The sequence below is a fragment of the Sinohyriopsis cumingii genome, chromosome 7 (assembly GCF_028554795.1).
Source record: "Sinohyriopsis cumingii isolate HCF-2022 chromosome 7, ASM2855479v2, whole genome shotgun sequence".
Classification (NCBI taxonomy): domain Eukaryota; kingdom Metazoa; phylum Mollusca; class Bivalvia; order Unionida; family Unionidae; genus Sinohyriopsis; species Sinohyriopsis cumingii.
Genome location: NC_142967.1, coordinates 38,262,094 through 38,285,060, shown reverse-complemented (window position 1 = coordinate 38,285,060; position 22,967 = coordinate 38,262,094). Strand labels below are relative to the sequence as shown.

The window sequence follows — 22,967 nt, the reverse complement described above, 5'->3', positions numbered from 1 at the left end:
CAAGAGACAATTCAAGCGCTAGTTCAATCATACTGACCACAAGCCGACAACGCGATCTTCTCCCATCGGATACCATCATACTGACCACAAGCCGACAAAGCTATCTTCCCCTAACGGATACCATCATACTGACCACCGTCATACTGTCGACAAGCCTACAACGCGATCTTCTCCCATCGGATACCATCATACTGACCACAAAGCGACAACGCGATCTTCTCCCATCGGATACCATCATACTTACCACAAGCCGACAACGCGATCTTCTCCCATCGGATACCATCATATTTACCACAAGCCGACAAAGCGTTCTTCCCCCATCGGATACCATCATACTGACCACAAGCCGACAACGCGATCTTCTCCATCGGATGTCATCATACTGACCACAAGCCGACAAAGCTATCTTCCCCCATCGGATACCATCATACTGACCACAAACCGACAACGCTATCTTCTCCCGTTGTATACCATCATTATTGCAGCTGCCAGTGTACCAGCGTACAGACAGCTCCGGTGGCCTAGTGGTTAGAGCGTCCTCCTCGGAAGCGAGAGGTCGTGGGTTCGATCCCCGGCCGAGTCATACCAAAGACTTACAAAAATGGTACTAACAGCTGCCTCGCTGGGCGCTCAGCATTAAAAGGTTAGTATTAGGACTGATCGGCCTGGTGTCAGGATAATGTGACTGGGTGGGACATTATGCTGCATGTCTGCGACATGATGCCCCAGTGCTAGACATCACTATAAACTGCCACACTGCAGACATCGTAGCGATATGACTGAAAAATTGTTAAAAGCTACGTTACACACACACCAGCGTACATATTACGAAAGACAGAGATAAAAAGTTAGTATGTACTTGTATCTTACAATTTCCGCAGATGTGTTTTCTGGAGTTAGACATGGTTTAATTTTATTCTGCTATAATGGAACCTGTGGAATAATGGCTGATATAAATATTGTTACGCAAATCCTCGTTTAAAAGCGAATCATCTCCTTTTGTGTAAAACAAAGTCGACTCGGATCAACGAGTTCGATATATTACTGTCCACATTGCGAAGAGGGAGTGTAATTTGTCATCACTCGTCAACAACCATACATACTTGCAGGCAATATAGGTAGAACAGTCTGTTGTTCATTTCATACGAGTTTATTGAGTATGAAACGAAAAAATGATTGTTGTTAATATCATGTATACATGTTATATACTGAAAAATAATTTCGCAGAGTACGGGAAACTGGATATTAAAAATTTAAAAACAAAAATGTGGGTATTTGGGACAAGTATGTCCAGGCCGTTAAAAAGTTACTTTAACTCGTGATGTGACGAAAAAATCCCTGACGACGCCTGTGGATAATAATGTTATCACGTTATTCGTGCAAGATTTAAGACAAATAGATCGAAACTCCTTGGCTTTTCCAAAGATGTCCTCGAGTTATGCAAAACTATTACCTTGATACTACTTTGCCATAGAACGTTGTTTATTTACTTCTTTCAATGTTTAGTTTGTGGTCGGTAGTTTGGGTCAAGTACATTAACGAAATATAAAGTTTCAGTGGAAACGGAATTAAGAATAGTCACGAAATTTAAGGGAGTCGGGAATCTTTAAAGAAAGCTTTGTCTGCGCGAATTTTGGAAAATAATACGATTTCGCATGCATGTCGTAGCCTTTAATGTTTTGATCATGAGAAAATTTGTCAAAATCTCAAAAGCGAAGCACATATTTATTTTATAATTGTTAATATTTAACAAAGCACTTTGTTTTCTAAGTTTACCTTCTTGAGTGCCCTAATTATATTTTGAGCGGTCAATGCAGTAAGACGAATCACGCTTTTTTTATACACATATAACATGTATTAATGATTATTTCAAAACAGTATTCATACTGGCATTATCTAAAAAAAGATACAACACGTGGTGATTGGGGTGTATTTCAGTACATCATAAAAGACCATAAAGGATCTGGAAAGCATAACACACTTTTGTAAAGGAGGCGAAAAAGGTCAATAAATCGCCCGGAACTAAAATGGTTCCTAATTATATCAGGATACCATCCCCGCACCACGAAGTGACACGCGATATCATCCTGTGCTTCCCCTTAAATACCAACCAAACATGACCTCTCTCTTGCTTGCATTTTAATGAACTTTAAATGTAACCTTATATGCTAATAAGCTCCGATAAATGTGAATCCGTCTTTGATGTTGGATATGAGTCGACAGCTACGTCTTCCTTGGATTTACTTTTGGATGGGAGCTTCAGTGGTGTTTTGTGCATGCTAATGATCCATCCCCGGGCACTCGGCCCTCGAGCAATCTGGGCAAATATGAACATATACAATTTCAAATACATTAATTGATTATGATTTTGTATACGCTATTAGAAGTGTGTGTGTGTGTGTGTGTGTGTGTGTGTGTGTGTGTGTTGGGGAGGGGTCCTTCCTCGGTAATATGTACTCACACACAGACTTCGGGTCGATTTTTACTTACTCAGATTTTAAACAGTTCGATATTTTACATCACATTAATGAAATCAGGTTATTTCGACCTGAGGCAAGTGCATCAAAGTGCCTTGCTCAAGGACACACCATGGTAGCTGATCCAGGCTGATCACATGGAAATATTCTGAAATAACGCGTGTAAGTAACAGCAACAGTAATACGTTAATAAAATTACAATTGAAAGATTGCGGATTTTAACGCGAAAGACTGAATTTGACGTCTATGAGATATTTACAATAAAGGCAGATTCATTTGTTGATATGCAGATAACATGCCAGTGGGGTTATCTGAAGTTATGATGTCTTTGAACAGTATGCTGTATACATAATAAAAAAAAAAGTTTTGTGACCGTAATGCAAGGAAAAACATCTGCACGAAAGCACCTTTTAAATGAAACAAACTACAGTACTGAATTCTTAAGTTTATTTTTTTGTGGAAGCGTTGAGCACGACAGTGTAGAGTAGATATACGATTATTTTAGAATTAAAATTTATTAACTATGTCAAGTGAGTATACTATTTTCAAGGGTTAAATGTGTATATCCATCCAGAGTTAAATATGTATATCTATCATGGGTTAAATGTGTATATCCATCATGGGTCAAATGTGTATATCCGTAGGATCTTTACATTAATGTAATTTTATATCATGTAACATAATATCAACGAGCACTTCTTTTATTTGGACGTGATAGAAAACATTGCACACGCGGACGTACAAGAAATGCCATCACGCAGCTGAGCGGAAAAGATAGCAATGCGATATTACTCGCTCCATTGCTATGCCGAACAAAGATGCATATAAATAGATAGATATATCTCATTTACCGACTCCTCGTTACTATTTATCTGTCTATGGTATTCAAATCTGAACGACATCCAAAATAATTATAGATATAAAATGTAAATGAGCGATTTTAATGTCCATGAACATTTAATGGTGATCCCTATCAAAAGTAGGTTGACATAACCTCCGTTCCCTCGAGGCATCTGTAAAACTTAACGTACATGCTAAAAACCGAGTAAAGGAAGGGCGATTATGGTAATTATGGCGATTACGAATTTCATAAAGAAACGTTAAATATAATCCCATACATTTTAAAGTATGGGCATCTGTTAAGCCTGAAACATCATTGAAGTTTGATATTCTATAATAATTGGAATTACTGAATAATGACGACCTGAATGTTTCCTATTGAGTTTATGAAAGAACAGATTTAAATTATGTCAAACGCAGGAACTAAATTCATGGCATATTTTGCTTTTTGCGCGCTATAACTTTCACGTCTAATAACCTTTGGACTTTGTATATCTTGTATAATCTGATTATATCCAAGACACGTTTTATCGCAGTATATGCATTCCAAACACGCATGATGGAATATAATTTCTCAAAGTCGGGAGTCCAACAGCGTTTTGATGCATGCATGCTTTTTGCTTGAGCTACGAGGTGTAAATTCTTTCAACATCAACGTGTTATAAGTTACGTATTTAAAGTACGAATCATAAACATGAATGCAGTAAGTCAGTATATGTTGGAGTGATGCCAAAATGTAATATCTCTCTCTCTCTCTCTCTCTCTCTCTCTCTCTCTCGTACTCTCGTACTAGACAATACGTATCGCTAGAAGATAAATTAAAGAATCAAGTACAGGTATGTTATTACCATGAGCTACCAGAGCAAGTGTTCCCGACATGGTTTAGACCGCTGCATGAATTTAAACTAGTTCATTTATTATTCGCGTGGTAACGCACAATTAAAAAGAAAATTAATATATGGAGAAATTGTAAAACCAGCACATTTACCTAGTCTAGAGGAATATTTGCTGACCGCTCCGGTAGCCTAAGTGGATATAACGTCCGTCTAGGATTCGGGAGGTCGCGGGTTCGAACCCCGGCCAAGCCATAACAGGGTTTAACGCCATTTTTCAGCACAAGATAGGCTATACATGCGGCCAGTATTAATGGAGGAAAAAGAACCCGGGAAAACCCCGGAAAGAACCACCAACCCACGAGAAGCTACCGGCAAGCTTTTTCACATATCCATACTGGCCGTGCCCGAGACTCGAACCCACGCAGACAGAGGTGAGATGGCAGCGATCCGTGACGGAGAGCGCTTTAGACCACTCGGCCACTCGGGGCCCCGACATCACTATTAACTCTCACACTACAGATATGGTAGCGATATGAATCAAATTGTTGAAGCTACGTTATGAATGCACACGCACACGCACACGCACACACACACTATTTACCATCGTGCTATTTGATATATTGCTACTATTAATGGAATCGGCTGTCCATTAAAAAATAAGCTTGATTGGGGAAGATCAAATGTATATTGCTACGTTCTTGAGCATTTGATGATTACGCCTTGAACTTTTCATGTGGTAGACTATGAAATAGGTATTTTCATGAACATGCTAACACGAAATCACGTACACGATACAAACAGCAAACGAGCAGAATGAAACGGGATATATAAAAAATGATGCCAGAAAATGGGGAGTACTACAATGCCGATATTAACCAATAGCCACAATGATTGGTTGAAATCAATTTGGAGCATCCACGTGGATGAATTGCCTTATTTTTACTGCACGAAAGAAAAGGAGAGTACTCTTTTAATTCCGTACTACAGCCATGAGCTGGCTATATTACCTACTGACATATGAGGTGAAGCGGCTTACTGCTAGCTTTCATCATATTCATCAATGCAATGACAGGAAATCCCTAAAATATCATGTTTATAAATGGATGGGATTTCCAAGATAAAAACAGCTGTAGATGTAAACAAAACGCACAAGTCAGATAACAAGTAGCATAGAATTGTTGCCGTTAATTTGAATTTCCACTCAGAACGGCAAAAAACAGAGCCAAATTGGGGTTTGTCATTCATTAGTCATTTTTCAAGAGAATTATGACCCATGTTAAATGCGATATGAACTAAAGTTGTTACGTACTTTTCATGACGCTTATAGTTCTTGGTATTTTTTTCTAAAGGAATTTATCAATATTTTAACTAAACACACATGCCCCAGAACAAAAAAAAAAAAAAATAAAAAAAATATAAAAAAACAAAGAACAAGAAAAGACAATAAAATTATGTGAATCTGTGCAATGAAATCAAATGGTTCAAGTAATTCTAAGAATAGTTCACTTCTGTCTAAAGAAAAGTTAATCACTTTTGATTTTTTTTTTAAATTAGGGACTGAAGCGAGACGCAAGTTAGTTAATGATTTCGTTTATTCATTGTTTGTCAAGAATGCTGTTCGAGGAGAGGATTGGCTTTGTAATTTGTCTTGCGTAGTAACGCAAGGAGTGTTTACAGCTTGTTAACGAAACGTTCGTTTTATATTAGTGCAAAGTGTTGCACTTACCTTGTTAGCGCCCACTACACTCACCAGCAAAATGAGCAGCAGCGTCAACAACCTGTAAGAAAGGCGAAAGATGAATACATGTACAGTCATAAGTAAATAAACGAAACAATGAGCAAAAGCAAGACTGGGTACAACACAATTCATAAACGAAAATTTTGATAAATACATTGGCACAGACTTCGGCAAGTATTTGTTGTTAAGACAACCCTAATCAGTGATGTAGATTATGAATATGATGCTAATTGGTCTGCATAATGATTCCACTTATTTGTCTTTTTTAGGTTTCTTGATTTATCCTTTTCTTCGCCCAGGGAGAGTGTATCATTACGCAAACCTTTGACACTTACGGAGGCAAAGAATATTTCAAACGTAGTGCAAACTGTTTGGCTGTTATGCATATATATATATATATATATATATATATATATATATATATATATATATATATATATATATATATATATATATATATATATATATATATATATATATATATATATATATATATATATATATATATAATGAGAAAATATATGCTATTAGTACTAAACCAAACAGCCATTATGGCCAATGCAGCGTAAACGCGAAGGCGTTGCTCACTTGCTAGCGTGATTAAAATATAATTAAGAAAGCAAACTACTTTTGAACAACGACACGGAACATAAAGCACGACGATGGCATCCACTTTTAAATGTACAAAACGTACAGCTAGCTGTTTGAGATAAATGACCGAGATCATAGTATCACACAGTATTACCTCATGTGACGGTTAAGTCTGGATCAGAGGAGTCGCAATGGCACAGTGGTTGGCGTGCCTGACTCGCGACCGAAAGGGTACGGGTTGAGTTTTTACCAGTCTGGACAAGCTACCACGGCTTGCCTTTTGGCAAGGCGCTTTGTTCGAATTGCCTCATCACTAAATACCCTAAATGTGTTGCTGTGTCGTGGAACATCAAACCAAACCAATCTGAGTAAAGTCCATATGGTATAGTACCGAAAGAGTTGCACAGCACATGCCTAAGTAGGCGGTGTCGCAGGTGTCGATAAAATGAAGCAAAATATTAGAATACACACGCTGTAATTAGCATTTGCTGATGGAGTTCTGACTCTTGAGAAAGTGAGTGTAAGACACAGAATTAAAAATTTAATTCAAGCTGGAAATGTTTTATCAATTTTCAGAAATGTAGGAAGATTTTTAATCTGTCCAAATAACTGCAGAACAGTTTCCATGACATCAAAATGAAAATGAGGCCAGTAAAATCTTTCTCTTAATTATAACTCTCTCTCTCTCTCTCTCTCTCTCTCTCTCTCTCTCTCTCTCTCTCTGGCATAAAGTCCAGACACCCAACGTTACATATGTACCAGAATTAGGATCCAATAAATTTCAAACTCAGATGGCATCCCTATAGTCCATGTTAATCCAGACCAAATCATTTGCTTTATTGTGCGTCATTAAAAATTATTGACCGCAGTAATTTTCTTTTTCATGGTATTTTTTAAACGATATAGGATATCGTTTAAAAGCCCAATGGGCAGGATCAATTCAATATATGGTAGCCCAGGCTCAGACTTCAGGTAACCCCTGGACTATGAGGACATACAAATCTTTCAAACCCTGCAGACATAGACTTGTTCATCGACGATAGGTAGCAGTAGGGGAAGAGTTCGTAGCGCGTCGGACTTGCAATCCAAAGCTGCGATGGTTCTAAACTCGTCCAGGCCGACCCGTGGCACTTAGCTCCCATTTCAAAGACACGACAGAGTCACTATTGTGCCGAAAGTGGCAAAAACAAAGACTTTCGACGATAGCCTATGTATGGTGGTACATTTATAATTCCTAATCACTCCAACATGCCAATGTCATTTAAAAACTGACACAATTTCAACCTGAGTCAGCATATATGATATAAACTCTCCTAATTCATAAGAATCAAGTCAGATTGAGTAAAGACAAATATGTATGTATATATATATATATATATATATATATATATATATATATATATATATATATATATATATATATATATATATATATATATATATATATATATATACTCTCAAATTCTCTTCGTGTATAACGGTTCATGAACCTGGGGGTCTTTGAAAAGTTAACAGATCGTAATAAGTTATGAATAAATTATTCGTTGATTACAAAGACTGTTTTTCTTTTATGACACTTACACATGTCTTATTATTTAACTGTCAGATGATAATAAACTTTAGTACCCGTCTGCTAACGACCTCCATTGAAAAACAGTGTATGTTACGGTCTGCGACCCAAATATCAAAACAATTTGATATTTCTGACACCCAATATCGGATAAATTTGGTAATTACGTACCAGTAGTAAGCAGATAATTATGAAATTGGATCGTTTTTGCTTTTATAAAGAGTAAAAAAAAAAATAGTGGGTTCTGCGCATGGCTCTACGTGTTTAACACGACTCAAATTATTGTTTGCGCCTGGTACGAAAACTATGACAACTCTTTATTTTTGTCAACTGGGTTTATACTAGTTTTTTTCTAGATTCATACAAAATTCGATAGATGTGAGACTTACATGCATTATTTGAGTTGCTTATTTGCGCTTTCCCAGACAAACTCACATAGTGAATAGGAAAACAAAATGGACATTAACCGTGTCCTGCACTTGAATCTGCAACATCTTCTTCAAACCTATCGGAGAAATGACGTCTGCAATTATATCCTTTTTTTCCCCAAATTCAAAATATTTTCGTGGGTTTTTAAAGCGTAAATTCTGCGAATTGAGATTTAGAAACTACAAGCGGAAAATTAAAAGCATCAATGTCAAGTAAACTTCTTGAAAATGTCATTTCCTTCTCAGTTTGCAATCACTCCAATATTTCTTCTTTCATGATAAAACAGTCTAAGAAAAACAGTCTATCTCTCTTTCTTTTCTTTCGCAGAAGTGTTTTTTTTTTTAAAGTTCAATAAAAACTACTCACAATGGCGAAAAAAGGCGGTAGTTACCAAAAGGTTCACCTTCCCTGAGTTCTTTAATAACAGAACAAACAAAGAGACTTGAAATCCGATAAAAATGCAATTGTTCATTCTTCCCTCATTTGATAAATTATTTCTTTTGAATGAATAGTTTAGGAGGTTGTATAAAATACTTACATGCCAAGATTTCATTTAACAAACGACATCTCATTATTTTCAATGAAAAACAAACAGATCCGAGGTTGTTTCCACTAGGGTTAATTTCCAGCAAGCACCAACGAATTCATCCTATATGAGCAGGTAAATATAAAAATAAATAAATCCGTATACACATTGGAACTAATTGACTCCGATCAAAACATGTTCTCAACTACAATACAGTGAGATCTCAGACATAACCAAATACAGTCTTACAACATATGAAGTTGAGCAGCGTATATAGGGAAATGTTTCAAATGATTTTCTATTCGAGCATTCAAAGGCTATAATTTGTAACACGTGTAAAAAAAAGGACTACCAGAAAGAATAATCTAACCAAGTTTTAGAAACTTACTATTTAATTTACATTTCGGTTTACCATCAACTACTCACATGAATTTAAACTAAAGTTACCAGAAGGCAATGCATGAATTCATTTGACGTCCGCTTAAAGAAGTTAGTCATCCAGTATTTATCCGACTAATCCTTGAACTTTGATAGTGAATGCCATTCTTCAACAGTCCAATTTCTGTTTCGTTTTGTCGTACTGGCGAATCTTTATCGTGTGCAGTTAGTAAAAATTCATCTCTGATAAATATTAAGATATTACGTAATTACTGAATTCAGAATATAAGAATTTTAACAGATTGCAAGGCAATACCAGAGTAGGTCGAGTGTTTTACAAACCTGTCTCGATCGTGCAGAAAGAAAAAAAAATAAGAACAACGTAATTCAATCAAAACAAATTTTAAAAAATTACTGGAGTTAATACTAAATTGAAGCAGCATATATGTAAACTCTTCTTATCTCACTCTCCACAAATATGAGAACCACGACACAACAAAATACTTCCTCATTTAATAACAACTGAAAAACTAATTTATGAATGAATTGTAAGTAAACAATATTGTTTTCCATAAGGAAGGGAAATGTGCGCAGTTAGAAGACAATAAAGCTATAAAGATCGGTGGAACAGACGACTTTTAAATTCGTGCGCTATGTTTTGCGTAAATGACTAAATCTTATTCCTAAGATGTTTTCATTTCATAATGTTGTTCCATCAATGTGATGTTGTTCCATCAATGTGATGTTGTTCCATCAATAAGATGAAGTTCGTTCGCACGCAAAAACATATGATCCGATATTCAGATTCAAACAATCGTTTGATAAACTCGGGTTGTAATTAAATCTGAATCAATTAAAGGCTTAATAAGCCAATTCATCTCGTCCTGGGTCATATTTTAAACCAGGTAGTATTACGTTTGGTATTAAAGCCAAGACAAATGTTAACACGAATGTTTAATATTAAATATTGATTCAGTACACAGAACTTAACGACGATAGGGCCAACTTACTCAAGACCATAGCGCACTTTGAAGCTATCAAACAGCTCAGCGTAAACTGAGGAAACAAATGCTATTTTCAACTCAATATAAAGAGACATTATAGAGAGAGAGAGAGAGAGAGAGAGAGAGAGAGAGAGAGAGAGAGAGAAAGAAGGGGTGGGGGCAAAAAGAAACTACGTTCATACATTTGAGAAAATCAGTCTGTCCGTAACTGTGAAAACGAATATATATATTGCGCCTTGCAAACAGTACAGGATGCCAAAACATGATCATGTCCTTTAACTTCTCGAAGAAAGTTAGATGTGCCGTTTTGAGCGCGATATCTATTCAGAAAGTTACAGTATGCCGTTTTATATTTAAAAAAGCGTCGTCACACATCCCTGTGATGACAAAAGATTATCTCATAGACAAAAGGGACATTAATTCATTGTTAAGACAGGGATCAATCTCATTATTGTTACTTTCATCAGTGTAGAGATTGGTAATTTTAACAGTCAACATTTTTACCGGTACTATCTGACCATGTTTAATCCCCAAACACCATGTAAGTCGTTTACAGTAAAAACTTCTTTCTGACCTGGCAAAAGAAAAAACAGAAATTGTTAAGTCGATTTTATTTTGTACCATAATACAGGATTAAGTTACATCGAAATGCGATTGTATAACTTTGATGGACTTATCTGGATTATCCGGTTTTGTGATGTAATTGTATGAAATAGGTTTTATTGCAAGTCTTATTTTAGTTTGCTGGTTCTCAAAAAGTAACTTCTGTGTTTTTGTTTCTTTTTAATTTTTGCACTATCATTTTACACGGTTTTCTCCGTCTTAATATTTACTCTGGGTTACGCCAAGCCATCCCTATTGCACATTGCAGATGTTTTACACATAACATCATTGGGTACCTATGATCCACTTTTACTTAGATGTATGGGTAAAACAATCTTTCACAAATAAACAAAACTCAAGTAGCAATATTACCAATGTAGTCATAAATACAAAAGTCCAGTAGTAATATTAGCAAACAGTTTAGCCAGGAATACAAACTGAATGCAAAGAGTCATTTACCTGAGTATGCTATCTTCACTTTCTTTCAAGGTTTCGTGACAAATGTTCTCACCTATATTAAGATGAAATGTCCTATGCAGATGTTCTCACCATTTCAAGATGAAAAATCATATTCAAATGTTCTCACCGGATCAAGATGAAATGTACTATGCAAATGTTCTCGCTGGTGTCAAGATGTCCTAGGCAAATAGCGTAATGCATACATTACAGGAAAATAACAGAACTATATGATCCTGTCTGTTTGTCAGTATCTCCATAATGTCGTATAACTTATCCTGCACGTTCGCTACGTGCTTCATATCTTGAGGAATGCTTTACTGCATTTAATATGACCATCTATCTCAACTCTATTTATGTATCTTTGCCCATCTCTCTCTCTCTCTCTCTCTCTCTCCGCGCAAGTGCCTCATTTTATACATTTGACATAATTTCTTTTCGAAATTCAAGCAGAAACTTGCTTGTACGGTTTACAAGAAATGCACTTTTCACTACTGTGTTCTGATTTAAAAGAGGCACAAGCTTAAAGCTCCTTTTTCACATTACTCCATATATTCCCTTGCACCTTTCATTTATTCCATTCATTGAAACTGCTCTTATCGTCTGAACATGATTTATGTGCATCATGCTATAGCTCTTGAACAGGGCAATAGTAAATGTCGTATAAAGCTGTGTGTAAGCTATTCAGTTTGATAAGCGGATGTAAAGCAGCCGAGACATGATGCACCTTGGAGATAGAATTCTTTCTGATTCATTAATAATTTTAAACCAACAATAACTATTACAGCCATGATTTTCTGGAATCTTTACTGAAGGCTTCCATTTAGGACGGGTAAAGCTGAGATCCGTATTAAAGGCTTACATTTAGGGCAGGTAAGGTTGGGATCCGTTCTGAAGACTAGCGGTTTGGACAGGTAAGAATGCCGTAAAAGTGACTGTCTTATAGAATAACGGACATTAAATGAAAACAATATAAAATCAAATAAGTTCTGCTATAAAACTTTTTAGTTGTCTTATATTTTTATTTGCATATTTGACACCTAGAGCTGTAAATGACGCACTTGAAAATTAGTCTGAGCTATACTGAGACGTTTCTGTTGATTTGATGGTATTTACACACTCTGATACTAGTCCATTCATACTGAATCTATACAAGTTTTATACTAGTCACTGGCAAAGGCATATTTAGCTAAGCTTAATTTCCGAACACTCTCGAACCTTTAATCTGATGGCATGCCCGAAGCTTAACTCCATTCCATAACATGCAAGGTACAGCGTTTTTTCCTCTTATATTGCAATAAATATTGCGACACTTGGGTTTAGTTTAAGCGGATAGATGTGTGTGGGCCTTACAGCCTAATGCCTTTCTGCTGGTTACTACAAGTGAATTTCCCTTATAATGTATGTATGTATGTATGTATGTATGTATGTATGTATGTATGTATGTATGTATGTTGTTGTTGTTGTGGGCATTTAACGCCATTTTTCAGCACACGATAGGCTATGCATGGCGGCCAGTATTAATGGTGGAGGAAGAACCCGGGAAAACCCCAGGAAGAACCACCGGCCCACGAGAAGCTACTGGCAAGCTTTCTCACATACCCACATCCGAGACTCGAACCGGCGCAGACAGAGGTGAGATGGCAGTGATCCGTAACGAAGAGCGCTTTAGACCACTCGGCCACTCGGGACCCCATGTATGTATGTATGTATGTATGTATGTATGTATGTATGTATGTATGTATGTATGTATGCATGTATGTATGTATTCATGCATGTATGTATGTATTGGGCGTTTCTAAGGCCCACGTGCCAGTCCCCTGGACGTAGTGAGAAATTCGGTGGTGGGGAGTATGCGGTTTGCATAATTGACTTTGACCTTTTTTGCCCCAAAGAGTGTGTATATCGTTATAGTGTGTGAATCATAATTTTTAATAATTTCCAATTTTCGCCCAATGGCGTGTAGCATCAGGGTTCAAAGGCAGACCCAAGCACCTGTGATGACTTATTTTTCTTGCAAATGCCAATTAAGTGCATATATAAAGACAGTGAAAGAACAGGGTGCCATTGATGGCTGCATAAATAGCTTGGCCTTTTCATGCGAAGAAAGTGCACTTTTGTTCTTGTTTTGCAAGGTGTGGTATTTTACTGCACAGCAACACGAGTAGTAAGTATATCAAGTGCCGAGTCAATTTGAACGCACGTGTCTTGTCCATCGCCACACCATGGTAGTCGAGCACGTGGGTCCGATGGTAGGATTTCGGTGACAGGTCAGTACACTAACTAATCATCCACCGTGACGACACACACACACACACACACACACACACACACACACACATATATATATATATATATATATATATATATATATATATATATATATATATATATATATATATATATATATATATATATATATAAGCAATAATGGTTTAAAACAAAGTAAAGTCTTTGCGTATACAATAGTTGTAGGATAAATCCAATGTCTTGTGGAAGATTATTTTTGGTGGGATTAAAACAGGACCTGCATGGATGAATTTTTGGCAGTAACTTAAATCGCGAGGCTTTCTTAACCTAACAAAGAATCAGATTTTTATAAAGCTAACGCTCGCTGTATATAACTCAGTCTCACTGGGTGGGAAGGATCAAGAGGTTACATGGCTTTTCAGAAACGATAGCTCAGCTCAGTACACGTGTTGACCCAAGCAGAGGTGCGTTGATTCTGACCATCAGTAGACTCCAACTCATAGATGTGGCAGTGCTGCTTAATCACATAACATTTCATTAGAAACATTAAACGCTAAGTGTGTGTGTGTGTGTGTGTGTGTGTGTGTGTGTTAGATTTTTAAGGTAGCTTTAAAACATTTTCAGTCTTACCGCTACGATGTTTATAGTGATGTCTACCATTGGGGCTTCATGCCACAATAGCATCATGTCCCACCCAGTCACATTATTTCTGACACCAGGCCGACCAGTCCTAACACTAACCTGTTTATGCTGAGCGCATAGTGAGGCAGCTGTAAATACCGTTTTGGGATGACTCGGCCGGGGTTAGAACCCGCGACCTCCCGCATGCGAGGCGGACGCTCTAACAACTCTGCCACCGGAGCGGTTAAATGGTGAATTGAAAAAGGGAGACAAAACATGGCCTCGTATCAGTGTCCGTCTCAACTTCGTTTTGTCGTCTATCTCGATTGAATCAGACTCACAAAATAGCCTTATGTTGTTCTAATAGTTACTCTTAAAGTTTCCTTGACTAAAATCTTTACTTTCTTTGTTCTTGATCTTTCATTCCCCGCTCAGTGGATTTCCCTACACAGTTTCTTTGGCGACCCAATTAGTATGGCTCAGCACACTAGAGTTTGATATGGCCACTAATATTTTAAAAGCATTACAGCTAGAAAGGTACTTAGTGGCATGTCTCTTTAGAGGCTTAAATAGTACGATCATATTGTTGCATATGCCACATGTATATTTAGAAAAACGTAAAGGTGAAAATGCTATTAACTCCAAACATACTTAAGAATTGCTTGCTGCATCGATTTTAATGCACATTTATGGCTCAGTTGGACATGCAGACCACATAAATAAATGCTAGTGAGGAAAGTTTATTTTGCTCAACGTATACTCGTGTTCTGGGTAATCTTCATACGACGCGGCTCGTTGTTGCTGTTGTGTTACTAAGTTCCTACCTTACCTTGTGAATGACGCGCTGGTCCTAAATGAAGCACGCTAAGGATTGCCGTGATTTGGAAAAACATTTTATGAAGTAATTCTTTATTTGAAATGGGGGTGGGGGAGAGGAAAATCTTTTGTATTCATGCTGAGTATAACTGGGTTAAACTTTTAATTTGTAATTTACGCGTTCATACAGTGTTTTAGCATGGAAATAACTTGATAAAAATAGAGATAATAACGGTGTCTAAAGTGCTGATACACTTAGGATGCTCAAAGAAAAGCATTATTATAACAGTATTTAGAGGCATTTGCGTAAGAAATTAACAATAACTTCGCTTTCTAGAACGTGTGAACACGTTTTTTTTTTTTAAAAAAAGAGCGATCAGTGACAGGAAAATCGACAAAGATTTAGTATTATTTAAGATCTGGAATCTACCCTGCACTTTTCAGGAACAGAGATGTCGTTGAACTGCTATTGTTGTACGACTTTTACCGCATACGGGTAGGACATTCTATACATGTATACAACTACCCTATATATTTGCATGGCTGGGTCTGAAGAACTTTCGAAATCGCTTGAGTACCATTCAAGTCCAACACTTGATCATTTGGAGACATCCGCAGCGTCTCACTTCCCCTCCAAATATTCTTATCGCTACATGTTACAACCCACCTGCTAAATAATGCACACCCGGTTATTGAAATTCAAAACCCTCTACTTTAGAACAAAAAAAATGTATTATTGCTAAATTAGATAAGTGAAATACAGGTTTCGTGACATTTTCTTTCCAAGACAGATGACAGCATTATTCACCAGTCTCGATTTGCTCTGGCGATACTAAGAATAGCAGCATCGGATTCGATTATCCCAACGGAAAGTTTGAAATCTAACCTACCATTAGTATAAATCAGTGATGGACCAGTCACTTTAAATAGAGCCCAGTAGGTACTATCTATACTCGCTTAAAAGTCAAGTCAAACTGCAAATAACAAATATTCTGATCTGTCGTAGCATAATGCGTTTGTAGGTCAGGGTCTATGTTGTTTGTTTTACTGATTGCTCGTAACAAACTGCACAGAACCAGATCTGTCTGCGCATTATGCGACCGCAGATCTTGCAGATTGAAGTATGACTCGTGTTATAAGCGAGTACTAACGGTAGCCGCTTGTTTACATCCCTATGGAAATAAAGCCAATCAGGATCGTTAAATAACAAAAGAGTTGTAAATGTACATTTCTGCAATACTTGTTACATATCGACAATCCTTGTTATAATTTACAGCTTATTTCTTATTTGAAAACTATTAACGTCAGAATGACCGTAAACATATTTGTTAACAAATTTATGACATAAGGTGCAAATACATGATCGGTAACCGTTTTCCATATGAGCACAATGTAAGCCATATTTAACTGTCACACAATGAGCATCCAGGCCATGTCCCACCGCCTACATTTGTTTATCTGATATTTTGTTTCACTTTTCATCTATCATCACTTTTGCAACGACAGTTGGACGTGTACTTATAAACATGTGAACTGATACGTCTGTATTTGATTTTCAATACAATTTGTTTTGTTTATAAAAAAAATGAAACTAGATGAGGAGGTGAGGTAGGAGACTTGTTTCATGTTTGGTTTGATCCATGAATAAAGTTTTAGACAAGAAACTATTGTTTGAAATTTAATAACTAATACATTCTTGTACAGTTTAAGGCTCATGAGTAACCGCCTTATGAGGCTCGAGTGAACAAGTTTAACTAATAAAGAATAAGCACATACATTTAAAAAAAAATAGATATCTAGCTGCTAATTAGAATTTATGAATTATTCGTGTTAGAAAGAAGATCAGTTTAGGTATGTGCCTTATTTAACCAGTGGCAGTGCGACGGAGTTTGGGTGGAAGGGCAATTTCCCTCAGGCACATACTTTTTTGCAGCTTAAATGTTCATACTATTTCACCTTTACCTGATTCTAACGGGAGCAATTCTTCGCAAAATTATATTGAGGTGGAGGAAGAGGAGACAGGTTGAAAAATAACATAAAAACTGTTTTCTGTAGCAAAGTATGGCGCACAAAATAAATTTTAAAAAGCCACAAAAAACCACACACACCCCCAGCAAACAAGAAAAATATTTCCCACGGGCGCCTTAGTAGTGATTCCACAAAAGAGTACTGCCCCGAACACGTCGATCCCTCGAGCTGCCACTGTATTCAACTAAGTCCACCCATCCACCCCAAAACCCGGACCAACGCTTCAGTGTAAAAGCAATCCATTAATCTGCCTCCGCACCCTTTTTGTTTTATATCACACCTATATCTGGTCTAATAGTTATAGGCAACGGGCCAGAATAATAGAGACTAAGTGAAGACAATAATAGAACAAACTTATATTTCGTACTTTCTACCAGATGAAGATAAATAGTAGTCATATCTGAACCTAGACCCACATAACAGAGGTCAAGACCTTATTGGGATGGTAGAACGAAAACTTGTGATGAACCTGTGTTATCACAAAACATTGTATATCAATAGATAAACATGGCGTCAAGAGTATGAATTACAATTGGTAAATAAACATAACATTGTCACCGTCCTTTGATATGAGATTGAAATGATATCACCATGTCACCTGACACGTGTCCTCTACGAGTGTCTATATGGAATTTATTTTTTGTCAACTTGACACAGTTTCGGGAAAAGCCACGAAATGGGTAAGTTAGACATATACCCTCGAGCATGCGCACACATGATCATGTTTGTATGGGGCTTATGATGCGAATATGATATATGAAGAAATAGTTGATATCAGTTCATGAACACAAAGGACAAAGAAGAAAGCTCATCCCATCTTCATATCTGATTTAAAACACCATGACCATTTAATGTTCGCTTAGTGTAAAGATATAGAATGCATTATTACATTTTGATCTGTGTAATCAATTGTTAATGGATTATATTACAAGAGAGTATATTACAGTCACATATGTTGTTTACGTATTGGTGCATACCAATGCATAATCTCTTTATGTCTGTCTGTATGTCACCCTTTCCACAGTTGTGATTAACATAATAAGGAAACAGCTACTCGTTTATCATAAAGAAGTGAACTTCAAAAAGGGATAGAACAATACTTTGATTATTGTGGTAACTAATGCCGACGTGTCGGACAATTTTTACCATGGTTAATGCTAAACGTCTGGGACAGACATCTTCTCTTGGTTCTTAACAACAACTTTGGTCGTCTGTCTGTACGTTTTACTGTTTCCATAGTTTGATCCTCCATCTGTATTTCTATGACGGTAGTTTTAATATCATACACGACCATATATCCATTCATGTGGCTAGATTTAGGTTATTTTAGAAGTTGTGTGTCTAGTGTCACCACTTTCTCTTGGGTTCTATATGTACCTCTCTTCTTTCAAAAGCAATTACTGATTTATGTTGCATTCTGGTGGACTAGTCTTCTATTATGAATGAATAGTAATGTTGTGGTCATTTGTTAGTAAACGTGTAATCAATATTCTGTGTTGGTTTTCCCTCCTCAGTATTCCACAGTCTCCGTCTTAAAGTCCACTAGATCGTCGCAAATATTCAGAAAAGAGTAAATGATCACGGTTGAAATACAACAAAGGTTTAAATTACGAATGTTGAAAGAGACCCGAAAGCCGATGTTGTGCTTTCCAGTATGCCTGTTGAACACCTTTTGGGTTGAAAAATTGAGATGGTGGCAGGTTCCTTTTGATCTGCTATCGCTTACCTTCTGTCTATTATAGGAACCTACTTGTCACAGGTTATAAAAAAGGTGGTTCGAAATGCACTTATCCAAATTAAACCAGGTACACTTTTTGGTGCAAAACTGCGGGCAGACAAAGAATGAGTTCTTTTTAAAATTGAATCAAGCAACGTCGAACCGTACAAAGCCACTGGACTTTTTCAAATATGTAGGTTGTCGTGTTTGATTGATAAATCAAGCAGACAAGAAATTATTACGGGGTCGACCCCACAACCAGGCGGTCCTAGAATATAAGTTAACTGTCACGAAACTTTTAAAAGCATGAAGTCTTAACTATATGGGGTAAAGGCTACAATTACATGAACTACAATTAGCATTCGGCGTGATTGTTAAGTCTGAGGCTTGCAATAATTAAAGAAAATTATCCCTATCTGTCACAGATTTGACAGAGGTCTGAACCGACTGAGACAAACTATCTTGCAAGGTGACTGGAAATCCAGGTACATTAATCTGATTTAGAAACACAATGTATCTCGAAACCTTTGTGTACATAGATAATTACTTGTAGGTGAATCAGTGAATGATTCAAGAGCCTTTACATTACCTTACAAATGAGCTACACTGTAGAGAGAGAGAGAGAGAGAGAGAGAGAGAGAGAGACATAGAGAGAGAGAGAGAGATAGAGAGAGAGAGAGAGAGAGAGAGAGAGATACAGAGAGTACAACAATGAATATAGTCAAAACAAAAATACAAACGGAGAAAAGGAGGGTCCGTGTCGTGCTCTTACGGGGTAGAAATTAGATTGGATGGGTAGGATTTAAAAAATTCCATTACAACATTTAAAAAAAAAAACATAATTAATACTAAATGGATTAGCTACAAGTCCCTTATAACCTCAACTCACCCACCCATATCTTCTCCGCAAAACGTGGCATAAACGTGTTGAGATCATAATATAAATATTAATTTATAGACTAATTTATTTATATATGAATTTATTATTATGAGCCTAAAAATATTTCCTTTGCAATATATATATATATATATATATATATATATATATATATATATATATATATATATATATATATATATATATATATATATATATGTGTGTGTGTGTGTGTGTGTGTGTGTGTGTATCTATATATCATCCGATTATTTAAAAGAAATGAAGATATGAATAATCAGTCAACCCGTCATTAAATATCTATTCTTTTAACATTTTCGCTGACAGGTATCCTGATCTGTTGTGGCATAATGTGAATACAGATCAGGGTCAATGATGTTTGTTCTACTGATTTTTCCTAACTGCAGAGATCCAGATCTGCCGACGCATTATGCGACGAATGACCCGAGTCTGTACAGCTTACAGTTGGATTCAACTTATAAGCGAGTATGTATGGTACATAAGCTAAAATTTGTTGACTCTTTCAAACTTACTGCAAGTACAGTAATTTGGTCACTGCATCTTAATGAATGAACAATCAGATAAGATAGCTGAAATATGCATACACAAATACATGCGCCCTTCTTTGGACTTAATTTATTTTACACCACACTCTCACAAATTTATTAGAGTGTGGAAACAATTTGTAGTCTCCTCGGATTCTCGTGAGGTGCAATAGCTAAGTATGCATACACAATGTGCAACCCTTCTTCCGGCCGTAGAGACTAGAAAACATATTTCTACACATGCGTACATCAATGCTTATATTTTTTAGTAGATGAATCGCATATACATATGCAAATAGCCGGAAGGTCGTGTGTGTGCACAAGTGTTTCAAACACATCCTCTCTAAATAAATAAGCACGATATTAACTCAATCCAAAATGTGCACTTTCGTCATATTTTAGCGTGCCTAATTATAATGGATGGCAAGTCGCCTACACCGACACAATTATCTTTTGTGTCACCGCAATGACTTCACGTATCTTAAGACACATTGATCTTTTAGAGAGAAATGAAACAATTTTGTCTCCCTGCCCGTAGGGTGGCAAAATTGTAAAGTTAGATAAGTAAATTGTTCCCGGTAATACAAGCTGATAAATATTTTCTTTACAGCAACCTGTACGACAAATGAGTCCTTTTTAACTATCAACCAGAGAAAGTGACACCGCCCTAAGCTATGTGCAATTTTAACACATCGAGGAAAGACGCGCCACTTAGCTTTTATTTACCTCTTTCAAAAATGTACTGAAATTGGTTTACGAGATTCTAACAGGAATAATAAACACAGGTTGATAAGATATAGGTTTTATGTTCTTTATATATCCGAATTTAAAATATGTACAACATTACAGTAAACAAATACTATACCCTTCTGTATTTTGGTTTCTCTTCATCTCTTTTTTCTATGTCTATGGGGGGCCTCGAGGTGGTCTTGTGATCTAAGGCGATTGCCTTACAGATCACTGACATTTCACCTGTGTCCGCGTGGATTTGAGTCTCAGCTCTTCCAACATGGGTATGTGGGAGGGGGGTTCCTCCAGGGGTTCTTCTTCCATACACAACCAAAATCTTTGAACAAACGTCTAAAAGCGCCTTTGCATATATATATATATATATATATATATATATATATATATATATATATATATATATATATATATATATATATATATATGTATGTATGTGTGTGGGTGGGTGGGTGGGTGGGTGTGTGTGTGTGTGTCCTCACATGGATATTCAGTCTATTAAAATGAAACATCAATGTTTCAGATAGATCATAACTGAACAATAACTATTAACCAGTCAACAACTGGAATAATCTATCCTCCAGTCAACAAAGAAACAAGGGAGACTTCAAATTGATTTAAATGTAATTAATGATTTATTTAAATTCAAAGAAATTTGCATCACTGGAACATAATTATGCAACCGAGGGAAGCAGTGAGGAGATGGGTAACATGTTCAGTACATGATGGCGCTTTTTGTACCTGTATGTCAAACTGTCAATGTAACATGGTGCAAGATACGTGAGACATCTGTTAACATCACAATTTATGTCTCGCTGGAAGATATACGCTTTGAAAACAGTGCTGGGTCACCTTCACACGATGGGAAATTCTCAAGGAAGACGCTTGAGGCGCAATGGAATTCCGACCCCTTGCGATCTGTATTAACGTTATGAGGCATTGTGCTATCTTAAACCAATGCTGGGAGTGCAATGAAAATATTGACTTCAGGTCGTGATTTTAAATTAAGTAAAATATCCTGCGCCGACCTAAAAACTAAACCGTCCATCTGCAGAGATCGCATGATGACATTTTTACTGTTTAAAATCCAATATCTCAAAATGAGCTTGAATGTAGGGGCTGCAAATGAACAAAATGCCGCCAAATAACCACGATTTTCCTTCAAACAAATCTAACCATGAAGTCACGGTAAAAGGATGTCAAGCAAATTAGTAAAAGGTAAAATTTATTTGCACTTTTCTGAAAAAAACCTATTGATTGAAAAGGTATAAGTAATAACAGCAAAGTGCTAAAAGTAAACATTCTGAAGCTCACTGCTGCATCAAATCATTCGATCAAGCAGTATTGTTCGTTACTACTACTAATTACTAAAAACTGGAATTTAATTTCTAATTACTTTAAGTTCACTTTGAACGTCTAAAAAGAATGCATTTACACAAATCACGCCAATTATGCCATTATAAATTCATATGAAATATAACCATGTAGATTTCAAATTACTCGAACCCCTTGGTTCTCTCTCTCTCTCTCTCTCTCTCTCTCTCTCTCTCTCTCTCTCTTTGTGTATCTGTCTCCATATGAGTCAAAAAAGACAATTAAAATTACTGTATGAAAAAAGAAGGACGAGGAACAGTCAATGTTAAATATATGGAGTCCTTCTTACAAAAGAAAGGCAGATTCTTTGCAGTTTTCATGAAGCTTTAAACAGATACTTACACGTTGACCGCACATATACTTAAGAACATTAACAGAAAAAAAGAAAGCTTCATCCTAAGCTCTGATCAAGCACTACGAGTTTTTGTTCCTTAATTGGTTAGTTTTGGTACGAGTTTTGTGTGTGTGTGTGTGTGTGTGTGTGTGTGTGATTTAGATTTTTAACGTAGCTTTAACAATTTTCCAGTCA

General features: G+C 36.5%; 1 protein-coding gene and 1 long non-coding RNA gene across 3 annotated transcripts in view; one reads left to right on the top strand and one right to left on the bottom strand.

Moving 5' to 3' along the window:
* Positions 1-22,967, bottom strand: part of LOC149795046 (uncharacterized) — an 81,060-nt gene that overhangs the window by 46,894 nt on the left and 11,199 nt on the right. For both annotated transcript variants that reach the window (XM_089964726.1, XM_089964727.1), the window contains exon 2: positions 5,880-5,931. In XM_089964726.1, the coding sequence (XP_089820852.1) occupies positions 5,880-5,931 (52 nt within the window). The remainder of the gene's footprint in view (positions 1-5,879; positions 5,932-22,967) is intronic.
* Positions 11,935-21,117, top strand: LOC149795047 (uncharacterized). The gene is made up of 3 exons (XR_016422235.1): positions 11,935-13,718; positions 20,103-20,261; positions 20,931-21,117. It is a non-coding gene; the product is annotated as an uncharacterized LOC149795047 (long non-coding RNA).